Raw genomic sequence first — 12,721 nt, 5'->3', positions numbered from 1 at the left:
GAGCAGAGGTGGCCAACCTGGTACAACACTTCCCTACTTGCCTCCAGCTGAGAGCTGAAGGGGTTGTACTGAAATAAAACCTCCTGCTGCATCAGGATTGGCCCGGAGGGTGCTTGCACCGAGGCCCTGCTTTAACACAGGCACCACCTTCCTCCTCCCCTGCCGGAGGCCCCTGCGGGTGTTTGTCCCCCTAGTTCGGCCAAGCTGTGGCTCAGGGGGAGGCTGGGGGGGGCAGCAGCACAGCCCTTCTGCCAGGGGGGGCGGGGGGGGGCACAGGGTGGGGACAGGGACCTGCCCTTGCCCCTGGGTCACCAAACCCACCCCCTGCAAGAGCTGGGGGCTCAGCACCCTTCTTCCTCCCGCAGCAAAGCTCCCACACAAGACCAGGAGTCTCCTTTATTTAAATAACCAAAGGTGTACTTTTTTTCTTTTTTTTTTTTTAAAGCACATTACATTATTCTCACCCCAATGAAAAATGAACAGCAGAAAACCGCACCCTGAGGCACCACTCCCTCCTCCCAGGGACGGACGGGTGCTGCAGGAGTCGCTCGGTGGACGTGGTTGTGTCCCCCCCCCCACCCCAGGAGCTCTCCCAGGAGCCTCCTGGGTTCAACCTCCACGACAGCCCTTTATCTGTTGCTCTTACAAAGTGCTGGTTCCGTTCCCATCCTCCCACCCCGACCCGTCCCACAGCGGGTCTGACCCCTGAGTCTGTACTAAGGCCCCTCTGATAAAGCCCCCTGGCCCCCGCCAAGGCACCAGCTCAGCCCGAGGGTCCCCAGCTCCCTCGGGGATTCCCTGCCTTTTCCTGTTGAGGCTTGAACCCCCAAATGCCTCACAACTGCAATTCCACCAGCGCAGCCCCAGCTGGGCTGCAAAAACCGGTTGCGTTGGTTGCCCAAGTAGCCCACCTCAAGGTTAAACACCGTGGACCACAAACAGGAGGGCTAAAGCCTCCCTGACCCCGAGTGAGAGGGGAAGGTTCCCTGGAACCACGGCCCTGATCCAACCCTGCTCTTCCCAGAAGGCACCAACACTTCTGCAGCTCCCAGCCCTGGATCCAGGAGCTCTGTTGACCCATCACCTCAAAGCACAGGGGAAACCCCTTTATCTGAACGGGGAAAAGAGCCCATTTGCCCCCAAAAGGAGAGCTGAAGCCTTCCGAGCCCCCTTACAGCTGCAGCTCACCCACGCTGTGGCTCTGTAGGAGTTTTACAAGCCTTGCAGAGCAGCAGCAAAGACACACGGGAGAGGCACCATCTCTTGGCCAGTGCTGACCATGACAAGTGGCAAAAGGAGCAACAGTGGGGCCCTTTGCATCGCAACTGAACCACCACCACGGCAGGGAGCTGGGGGCACTTTCCCCAACACCAAAGCAGCCCCGAGCCTGCCCTGGTATCCAGAGATGGGCCACAAACAAGTCACACGCAAGGACAGGTTTGCCCAGTGTCCTGTTTTTAAAAATCAAGCTGGTGGCTCTGAGCAGTAGAAACAAGGGTGGGGTGTCATTCAGAAGATGACTAACCTGGCAAGGCTGGGCAGCATTCAGCTAAACTCGGCCCAGACCATACATGCTGGCTTGGTCAGACTGCAGCTTCCCTCTCCACCGCTGCACCCCACCCCGAGCAAGGGCCCCCGTTCAGACAAGGCAATTGAGCCCGAAGAAACACCGTAAGGCCCCACAAATTCCCCTCCGCAGCCCAGCTGAGGTTATTGGCCCCAAGTGCCTCCTTCAGAAGTGAAAGGCTTGGCTCAGGAGTGCCTGGGCAAGATAAAACCCCAGCACAAGGTGCTGCTGCCACCCAAGGACAGCTCTCAAGGAGACAGGTCCTGCCCCCGGGACCACCGTGCCGCAGTGCAGCGCTCTGGGAGGACACCGCGCTCCCAGCACTGCCAAAGAGCCAGAGTCTGGATTTTCACCCGATTCTCAGCCCCGTTTGAGCAGCATCAAGGTTGTGCAGATACAAACTGCTGCCTGGTGCTTTCCATCAGGGGCAGCATAGGGCCAGGCCGGCACAAACACAGGTGCAGGGGCACTGACGTGAGGCAGAGCCCTGCCTCCAGCCAGGTTTTCATTGTCACCCCACGTCAGCTGCCTGAGCTGGGGGAACTCACCTCTCTGGTCATTGAGCCCTTTGGTAGCACAAGTTTGATGCCTGAGAAATTCAGAAAAAGGAGACGTTTCATTGCGAGATAATGAACCCACAGGAGAAATCCACTCAATGGGGAACCTCAGCGCTGGCTCGACACCCTGTGTGTGTGCCAGTCTGTGGTGATCCCAGAGTTAGAAGTCGCTGCAGAGGAAGAGAAGTTCCTTGGGTATTTGGCAACAGATGGGTCCCTTCTGCCACCGCCACAAGGTGACGCCACTGGAGAAGCATCTAGGATGAGTCCTTGGCCTCACTTGGACGGCCTGACAGCCTGAAAAGGGTCTCCCTCATGGTGCGGAAACATCTGTCAGTGAGGTCAGAGACATCGTCTGATGTCAAGCCTTTGGTCTCTATTGGAGGCAGAACCTCAACCTTGATTTTGCCTGGGAACAAGAGAAGAGCTTGTGAGAAACCCACACGCCCCAGGAGTGCTGTTCTCAGCCCCCCCAGCCCCCCTGCTCCCCCTGCCCTGGCCAGCCCCCAGTACAGCTCTCATCCCCTCACAGGGCTTCAGGAGGGAACGCAGGCGGAGGCCGCACCGGTCTCAGGAGTAAGGGCTGCTCTGGGATTCAACCCTGCCCTCGAGCAGCCGTGCCACGCAGAGCACTTCCCTTCTGCCCCAAACTGACACCCCAGCCAGAACTTGCCCCTTTCCAAGGCTAGTGGCCACTCTGCCCACACTTGCTGGCCAAAAGAGTCGGGGGAGCCCAGGGCCACGGACCTGCTCAGCTCCAGGGCCCTGCCAGGCACAGCCTGACCGGGTGCTCCCTCCATCTGCCTCCCTCCAGCCCTCCTACCTTTGGGGGGCTCCAGCCATGTGGGCAGGGAGCACGGCAAGCACGGCTTTTGCCCAAAAATGAGAGTTACTGCTCCAAGCTGACTGCAAGCCAACTTTCTGCCCAGCACTTGCACTGACAGACTCCAGAGCTTTGATACAACCAGCTTCCTCGGTTTGCTCACAGAGGGGTCCCTGCTTTGAACGCTGGCTCCTTCCCCCAAGCCCTCACCAAAAGACTTGGGTTGTGAGAGTTATGAGAGGGAGAGGTGGTGTCCAATTTTTAATGACAACATCCCTCACCGTATTTAATTACGCTCTTTTCTGAGTTAACCCAGCCCAGGCTCTGATGCCAAGTGCTTTCAACTGATTCCACACATCTCCCAGAGGGACGACTCCTGTTTACCCCAGCTCCGCTTCCCTCTCACATGCTTGTGAACCAGATCCCCACATGGCTATGGCATCAGCCCTGTCTCCAAGCGACTGTAAAGACCCTCAGGCTCTTTGATACCTGATGTAAATAGATTCTTCTTTGGGTTATAGAAGGTAGTGAAGGAGGAATAAACCACAGGGATCACTGGGACCTTGGGGAAGAAGAAAAAGAGGAGTTACTTGCACTGCAGCAACTCAGGGCAGGCCAGAGGTAATCAGCAAACCCCACGCAGCAGAGCTGACCTGGCCCAGCTCTCAGACACTCAGGGCACTCACGAGGCAAGACCTGCTTCCAAAGGCTGGGAGAGTCAGGAGTTAAATGGGATCAAAACCACTCCCCAGCAACTCAAGGCACAGGGACACTCAAGTTACATTTCAGCTGCAGGTCAGCACTGGCTCTCAGGGCTTCTTGTCCCAAGCCAGGCTTCAAAACTGAGGTATTTTGTGACCTGCAAACATCTGGAGGGTGCCTGTTTTGACAGGTCCTGCCGTGCTGTACAGGCACATGTTTGGGGGAGGCCGGCTGGTGTGCCTTCAGTGTCTAAGAAAAGGAGTCACCAGTTGCAAACAATTGCTCCCAGGGAAGCTTCAGACAGGCAGAGACACAGCCAGGAGGGCAGGCAGAGAGTCATTATCTCAGTGCTAATAACACAGACAGGATCTACAGTCAGTGACTCAGGGAGAGTATTAGCAGAGGTGGGTACCATTTCCACTCTCTTTTCCTTCTAGCAGCTGCCAGCCCCTGCCTGGATTGCATCACGCCAGCAGGAATGAGGATGGTACAACCCAGGCTACACCCTGGGCTTGGCCAGTTGAACCCAGCAAGAGATCTGGCATTTACTCCCTTCCCAGGATCCCTGCTGTAACACCTCTTCTAGGGAAAGCAGTTTTCCCTCAGGTCTCGAGTCATCCCAGTCCCAAGATTCGAGGCCAAGCACGCATGGGAAGGCAAAGTACCCATCTCCTTCCTCCCAGCCACCTCTCTGGCACCTAGTCGCCAGCACCCGGGAGCCGAGCAGGGTGGTCCAGCTTCCAGCAGCCGCCGGGACACGGGGAGCAGAGCCAGGCCTGCAGTGCCGCTGGCACACCGCCCCAGAGCCCTGCCCGGGCACGCACCACCGCTCCCTCAGCGGCACTGACAGCTCTAGCTGTCCAAAGCCAAGGAGCTGTTTGTCTGCTCCACCACTAACTCACGGATCTTGTCATTTTGGAGAGAAAAGGCATTTAAGACATACCAAGAAATACCATATGGCTGTCTGGGAGGGAGCAGCTATTTCCACACAGACCAAGCCCAGATGTTGCTCTAAAGCCCTGGCACTGACAATCCTCAATCAACACTACACTATTGCAACCTAGGGGATTGAGAATTGCATCAACAGCTTCGGGATGCCCCAGGCAAGCTCACAAAGCATAGCCCCCGCTGGGCTCCCTGCCAGAAGCAAGCTCTGTGCTGCAGACACTACACCGCCACGCTGCCAAGCAGCTGCCTGCAAAGCCCAAGTGCTGCCTGTCCCCCACGCTCTGCCCTCCAGATGGGACACGGGGACACAGTGCTGGGGGGACCAGGAGAGGGGACAAGGCAGCTTCTCCACCTGTCCACAGGGGTCAAGTCACTCCCACAGGGGATGGAAAAGGCCCTTGACTCCTGCACTGGTCACACTTAAGGGGGGTTTAGCCGAGGAGCTCAGTTGTGGCCTGGGAGCAGAGCTCACCTGAGAGCAAATAAACCGCATCGCTGCATGACCCGTCTGCAGTGTCACTGCAAAAGCATTCAGGGTCCCCGTGGAGGAGCAAAGCGCTGTTACCTGTGCCTGGACGGCGAGGTGAAATGCTCCTTTCTTGAATGGCAGCAAATCCCCAGTGCAGTTCCTCGTGCCCTCTGGGTACACCCACACCTTCACCTGCACACAGGGAGATAAGGTTCTGCTCCAGCAATCCACCTGCAGTGCCCCCTTCCTGCTGGCCCAGCTACCAGCCAGCCCCACCAAGAGCTGCTGGGGGCTGTAACTGCAGGTGAGCCAACACCAGGAGTTCCACATGCCCCCATGTCACCCCAGGATGCCCAGCCACACACCAACCCCACCAAACACCGCAGTCACACTCACATTTTCAGTTGTCATAGTCTTGGCCACCTCTGCCATCACCATCTTGGCACTGGTGGTGCTCTTCCTGTTGATGAAGATGACACCGCCGAGGTAGATGATGAGCCCCACGGAGCCGGTGTACATCAGCTCCTTCTTGCCCACCTGGACACAGTCGTCGGGCAGGACCTCCATCAGCCCTAACACGATGGCAGAGGGTGAGACCCAGCAGCCACCCCCCTCTGCCTGCACTTGGAGGGGACAAGAGGGACTATCTGAGGTGTGGAGGGGAGCACGAGAGACAGACCAGTGCCTTGTTTCTTTGCTGGCTCCTGCTGCCATCAAGAGAGCAGATGGAGACTTGGCACGCAGCAGAACGACAGGGGCAGGGTGGCTGCAGGTCATAGCAAGACTCCTCAAGAGGCAGCTCACTCCTTGGCCCCAGGGCACGCAGCAGGGCCACCCTGCACACTGAGACGTGTGCTAGGTCAGCCAGGCTATCAGCCAGGCAGGGAGGTAACAGGGAGCCGAGAAGCACCTGAAGCTGAGCAGTATCTGGGGTGCTGCACGGGGGTGTGACAGCTTGGAGTGAGGGGAGAGCCTTCCTGTAGCCAGCATTGATAGAAAAAGCTGGAGCAGCTGGCTCGGGGGGCTGCTTGGCCAGGAGATGCGAGCAGGATTTCTCTGACGGCGAGCAAGAGAACTGCTCCCTCCCTTCCTCTCTCCCACCAGCTCCTCACCCATCATGTCAAGGATGCTCTGGTGGTTGGACACAATGATAGCAGGGCCCTCCACCTTGAAGTTCTCCAGTCCCTTCACCTCAAACCTCAAGCCAAAGAAATACTTGAAGGTCTTGACCACAGTTTTGATGATCCTGCAGAAGAAAAGAGCGGTCAGAGAGCAGCAGGGCAGGAAGGTGACAGGGTCTGCCATACCCAGGGTGGGTGGAAGGAGACAAGAGCAGCTCTGTGACAGAGTCCAGTCTCATCTTCCCTGGAGCTTCCAGTCTCATTTGCCTTGTGGTGCACGCAGGTGTCTGTCCTGCATGGTCCCACGTGCTCACAGCACTTCAGTTACATGCTAAGCCCTGTGCACTCCCAGGGTGGGAATTTTACTGGAAGCCCAGAAGAAGCTGATTGTAACTTTGAGGCTGGTACAGCCAGACTTGATGGTCCATGCTTCCTTCAAGCTGACAGCATCAGCTCCCTACAAGCTCTTTGGAAGAGGCAAGTCCAGCTGAGCGCACCTGCAAACAGAACTGGAATCCCTCCAAAGTCCAGGAGGGAGAGATGCTCGTTTCAACTGTGGATCAAGGACAGCTCCTCCTCCTGCCAGTCCCATCGACTTAGTGCTGTTTGTTTCCCCCTATGCCATGGCTGTAGTCTGCTCCGATACTACCAATGTTTTCCTCCTGCCATCAGCAGAGCCCCATAAATTGTTCAAACAGTTCTCCTAGGAGCTGCCGCTCCCCAGCACATGGGTGTTAGCCTGCACACCCGTCACACAAGGAAGGCACTGCCAATTCTGCTCCTTGCAGTGCTGGAAGATGCCGCTTAACAACACAAACAAACACAGGGTGTCGTTACCCCAGGGGAGTCCAAGAACAGAGGAGAAACAGTGAGAAACACTTCCCTGTACAACACAAGGATGCAAGCAGCAAACAGGATGCTCCGACACAGCTTGGCAGAGGCTGGGTGCCCCCGGCAAACCCATCTTCAAGCAAATAGCTGTTGCCTGTCAGTTCACTTCCCAGCAGATCTACAGGTCTGTCCACAAAGCTCCCAGCTTTCTTCCCCGGTGCCTGAGGGCTGGGGGCCCAGCTGGCCTGAGACACCAGCAGCTCCACTCAGCCTGCCAAAGCATCGAGCAGGTTGAGGTGCCCTCGCTGAGCACACCCAGCCCAGGCTCGCCGGCTGAGACCCTGCCAGCCCATGGGAGCAGGGCCCGTCTACACCACCCCCAGACAGGTGGGAGCTGGGGACCCTCCAACTCGGCCAAAGGACACAGCCAGAAGCTGGCAGCACGCAGGGGCTATTTTGAGCTGGGGAGCAGCCATTTGCCAGGACAGGAGGCAGAGGAGATTGCGCATGAATGAAGCTCCCAGAAGCAGCCACCAGCTCTGCTCTGCTCTCCCCCAGAGCGGACTCAGGAGCTGACCTGCCTTCAGCAAGCACCTGGATGCCATTCCTCAGGGCCCACCTTCTCCCTGACAGACAGGGGATGGAGATTTCCTCCCTGCAGGAGAAGACCGAGGGACAGTGTCAGCTTCTCCCCCACCACAGGGTGCAGCAGGAGAGCTGTTGCAGCACCACCAGCGTGGGAAGCATCCCTGTCACCCAGGGTGGGAGGTGAGCAGCTGGCCAGCAGCTCCCAGCATCTGCTCTCCAAAAGTATTCCCACTCCTGCCATCAGCTCTTCAACCTCACACCTCTGTCAACGCGACTCTCCCCAGCTTGCTTCTACCCACAGTGGGGTTCATATCTCCATGGGGTGCCCCACCATGCCAACCACCCAGGCGCTGGCTTTCACACTGGAGTTCAGGCCAGGCTGACGCCCGCAGGTGACACAGCTGAGCGACACCACTGCTATCAGTCCCCGTCATTTGAACCCGCTGCAAAGCTTAAAGCCGTGCTCAGGGAAAGGACACAGGGAGGTGCACAGCCTGCAGAGCTCCCGGGCACCACGGGCCTGCACTGAGGTTACAGGAGTGCAGTCCAGGTAAAGATACGAGGGGGCAGGTGAGGAGAGGCAGGGTGACATGAATCGGTGAGGTCACGGTGGATGCCATGCCACCAGACTAACCTAAATCCCACATCTCCTCCCTTCTGACTGCCAACCAAAAAAGAGGTCACTGCTCTGGAAGTCACACTGCTCAGGAGCTGCTGGGAGAGGCTGGTTACACATTACTCAAGAGCAACCACTCAACTTCCTCCTGCCAGTAAGGAGCCAGCGTTTCCTTGCACAAGATGTGGCCTGAGCCACTGAAAGAGGGAAAGGGGCAGAGCTCAGAGCAGGAGAAGAACCATCGGGTGACCAGCAGCCCTGCTGAGCTGGCCACGTCATCCACGGGGTTAAGCAGATGGGTCCTACTCCCCTCCAACCCTGCAAGCAACTTCTCTGCTGGTATGAATGATCCTGACTTGGTGCAGTCACAGCTGGAGAGAGCTGTAAATTTAACGTTATTGCCAGATGCAAGGAGAGAGTAGAAAAGCAAGAGGGAATGTGCCTTTTCATGCATCTGTAACAGCCCAAGTCTGAAAGCCAGCAGCCCCCAGCTTCATGTGCTCTGCTCCACAGCCTGTGCCAGAGGCCTTTTTAGGATCCTCTGATTTTCAAGAATTAATGAGCTGTGCTTACCAGATTGGAAGCTCTTGCAAGAGGTTCTGCCGCTAGATAAACAGCTCTATCTCTATCAGACACAGAGGGCAACCTCTTCCAAGTCACACCAGCTTGGCACTGGAACCAGGAGCACAGTGAGGACGGGGTGTTCTGCGCCGGGCAGTGACACTGTTATCACTGTCTGTCCACCAGCACGTGCTCCGCTCCAACCCCCTTCCCCGAGCCAGAATAAGCAGACTGGGATGTTGTAGAAAGAGGGAGCTCGGTCGATCACCTCAGCCACAGACCTCCCAGGGGCTGGGATACATGACCAGGATCATCAGCCAGTGCCAGTACATGGAAACGATGAGCTTAAATTACAGGAAAAGGGCGGTTCTGGCCAAAATTCAGCTCCGAGTTTCAACATGAGGAGTTGTCCAGTGCAAGGAATTTTTGTTCCCAAAGAGTTCCTTCAAGTTTACAGGAGATTTACAAGTTTTAGGGGTGGAGAAGAAAAACAAACAAACAAACACCCAGAGTGTTTCTGTAACTGACATCATAAATTCTCCCAGCTGCAAAGCTGGTTTGTGCATTGGAAAGCTGCTCCTGAGCTAGCCGAGGCAACCAAAGCTGGAGACAGGGCTAGGCTGGAGATCCCCCCGCAGACTGCTGTTTCCAGCACCTGGGGCCACAGCACCAGAGTGGATGGCAGACGATGGACTCAGGCAGGCAGGGCAGAGCCCGCAAGGCAGCGTGTCGGTGCCCTGCGCCTGCTCACTCTGCCCTGAGCCCTGCCTGCAAGAACAAAGCAAAGTCCAGCTCCACCAGCTGAGACGCTGCCCAACCTTTGATCCAAAAGGATGGATTAAGAGGGCTCCCCTTTCCCCCACACCCATATAACTTGGCCTGGACACGGATGGTTAGAGTAGGTAAAAAGCTGTCTACAGGACAGCAAAGCAAAGAGCCCCAGTTCTCCTTTGCTGCCAGCAGAAGTGCCAGTTCTGCCCTTAAAAATGTGCCTTCGCCACCGCCCCCAGCATCCTGTCAGAGGACACAGGCAGCAAGGCCTGACAGCAACAACCATGCTCCGGGCAGCTGCATGGCCGCTGCGCTCCTTGCGCCAGGCCGAGGGCAGAATATTAAACACCATCTGCCAGCGCACAGCCCTGCTTCTAGAGGGGGGGAAAACCCCCAAACTCACACTGCTGCCATGTAGCTTTCCCCCAAACCTGCGCAGCCCCTGAAGCGTGGCCACTCGCCGCCACCCTCACACCTTCCACCCCCTCCGCAGGGCACCCATCCCCACACAGGGCTCTCTGAAGGGGAGGGCACAGCCATGGGGCACAGCAGCCCCTCATCACACCCCCCCGCCACGAGGCCACCCTGCTGCCACCACAGTGGCCACCCGAGGGTCTGCTGCCACAGAGCTGAGGTAAAGGAGGCCACCATCACCCCCCCACACAAGCTGGGACTGAAACCGATCCCCCCAGTTTGTGTTTCACCCGCCCGCGCCTTGGCTCTGCCATTACACCCCCCCTCATTCACCTCATGTTCTTGACGGTGCGGCCGCCGTTGACGAGGAGGCAGACGGGCGCCGTCAGCGCCGAGCTGACGACGCAGAGCAGGCAGTAGAAGCTGATGCGCAGCGCGAAGTTGACGGCGGGGCTGAGCTCCATCAGGACGGGGAGCAGCAGCAGCAGCACCGCCGCGCCCCACAGCAGCCACCCCAGCTCCATGCCGCCGCCTCAGACCGCGCAGCCCGGCCGACACAACCCCGCTGTTGCTGTTGCTGTTACTGCTCCCGCCGCCGCCGCCGCCTCCTCCTCCTCCTCCTCCACCGCCGAGCCGAGCAGCGTGGGCAGCCCCCGCCTTATGTGGGCGGTGCGCAGGGCCCGGCCCGGCCCGGCCCGCCTCGCCCGCCGCCGCCCCGCCGCTCCCCTCAGGCAGGGCGGGAAAGTCCCCTCAGGGCGCGGCGGGAGCGTCCCCTCACAGCGGGGTCCCCTCACGGTGTATGTGGGGGTTTTTGGTCCCTCGTGGCGTGGTGAGGCGGGCTTTAAGTCCCCTCATGGAGCCCTGTGGGGTCTTTGGGTCCCTCATAGGGCCGGGGGGGGGGGGGGGGGGTTCCGCTCCCTTCATGGTGCCATGTAAGGTCTTTGGGTCCCTCATGGTGCTATGTGGGGGTTTGGGGACCCTCGCAGTGTGGTGTGGGGGCTTCGGGTCTGTTCATGATGCTATGTGGGGGCTTTTGGTCCCTCATGGCATGGTGAGGAGGGCTTTTGGTTGCCTCATGGAACTCTGTGGGGGACCCCATAGTGCCATATGGGGTTTCTGGGGGTCCCTCATGGTGCCATGTGGGGTCTTCAGATCCCTCATAGAGCCATATGGGGTCTTTGGGTGCCCTTGTGGCATGATATGGGGGGTTTGGGTGCCCTCTTGGCATTATGTGGGGTCTTTAGGTCCCTCCTGATGTGGTGTGGGGTCTTTGGTTCTGTCACGAAAATTCACAACTGAATGAGCTCAGCAGGGGTCAGCTGCGAATTTTTGTGACAGACCCCCGCTTGCCACGTCTCCCTGCTCCTCCTCTCGCCCATGTTCTCCGCTGGTGCTTGATGCTGGTTTTCCACCGGCACAAATGTGCTGAGTGGGATGGAGCTTTCCCCACTGGCACTGGGGTTAGGTCAGGATCAGGCCCAACAGCTTTGTGGGCGCAAAGCTGGCAAGAGAGATGAAAGCACGTCTGTTGGAACTGACACAAACTGTTTCACTGGCCTCAGCAGGTTTTGCAACACTTTTTATAGCAAAAACCCAGTCCCACGGGTGGCGGTGACTTCACCAGGGTAAGATGTAACCCTGGTCCTGAGCATCCTCTTGGCATCCGCAGCTTTGCAGCCCCTGAAAAACTCAAGGAAAAGTGACTGTCGCTTTCCAAATAACCGTTGTTAACAAAACATCTCTCCCTAGACTCAACAACAGAGGTAGCGGGCTGTTCACAAATGGGCTGTCACCAAAACGGAGAGGGGTTCGCTGCAGTTTCACTGCCCCTCAGCAGCTTTAACGCCTGAAGCAGGAGACAAGCTCCTTCTCTCTGCCAGAGAGCTCAACGCTGGTGCTCCCTACAGCTGCCAGGCAATGACATCTCAGAGCTGGTCTCATGATTCCTGCTAATGCCACAAAGAACCCTTATTGTATTAGCATCTCAACACAGCATTAGATTAATCCCTCCGGCCTGCGTCGTACAGGCTGTTCAGAGAGCCTTGCTCCAGCGCCGTGCCAGCCAGCATATGCCTGGGAAGTCACCGAGACCTTTTCAGCTGAACATACGCTGGCCCGGAGCAATTCTACATTATCCTCATGACTTTTGCTTTTGTTGACACGGGAAGAAAGTCACTGGTGATCCGTCACTGGGGCATCGTGCGAGCTGATCCGCTCAACTCGCAAACGCCGGCTGACGTGAGGAAACTGAAATGCGAATTCCAGCGCGGCCGCAGCACCGGTGGCAAACGGCTTTTAGCAGATATGGCGTGATGGGGATGGCAGTTGCGCGTTTGCTTCATGTGTGGGCTCCTAAAGGAGCTTGGCTGTAATTCCCTTCTCCCCACGCTCTCCAAGAGATTATCTGGAGTAATGCAAATGAAACGTTTAATATTAGTCTGTAGCTCAAGGAAGGGGAGTGATTTCTGATGCCAGATTAGAAGCCAGACATGGGCCTGCCTGCTAGCAAGCAGAGCTGTCACGCTGAGTTATTTCATAAGGCAAGCAGTTATGCTGCCAGATGACGACAGCTTGTGCATTAACATTATCGTAACTATTAACTGCCTGATGGAAGAGGGCCCACGAGCCTCAGCGTGCTGCGTAACGCAACAGGGATGTCATCATCATGTGTCCTGAAACGTGTCCGTTTTTGGGTAGAGGAAAAGGCAACCCCCTCCCTGCCTTCCCAAGCTCCAGCAGCCAGAACGAAGCAG

At 57.4% G+C, this 12,721-nt stretch overlaps 1 protein-coding gene across 1 annotated transcript; it reads right to left on the bottom strand.

Annotated features, from left to right (window-relative positions):
- Nucleotides 1-382: 382 nt before the first annotated feature.
- On the bottom strand, nucleotides 383-10,589 carry AGPAT2 (1-acylglycerol-3-phosphate O-acyltransferase 2). Its single transcript, XM_074891052.1, has 6 exons — nucleotides 10,302-10,589; nucleotides 6,179-6,312; nucleotides 5,463-5,638; nucleotides 5,163-5,258; nucleotides 3,437-3,509; nucleotides 383-2,533 (listed from the first exon to the last, which is right to left on the bottom strand). Exons 1-6 carry the CDS (start codon nucleotides 10,490-10,492, stop codon nucleotides 2,382-2,384), a joined length of 822 nt encoding a protein of 273 aa, XP_074747153.1. The 5' UTR covers nucleotides 10,493-10,589; the 3' UTR covers nucleotides 383-2,381.
- Nucleotides 10,590-12,721: the final 2,132 nt, after the last annotated feature.

The sequence above is a fragment of the Strix uralensis genome, chromosome 21 (genome assembly GCF_047716275.1).
Source record: "Strix uralensis isolate ZFMK-TIS-50842 chromosome 21, bStrUra1, whole genome shotgun sequence".
NCBI lineage: Eukaryota > Metazoa > Chordata > Aves > Strigiformes > Strigidae > Strix > Strix uralensis.
Note: the sequence above shows the minus strand (reverse complement) of the source record. Positions and strands in the feature narration are given on the sequence as shown.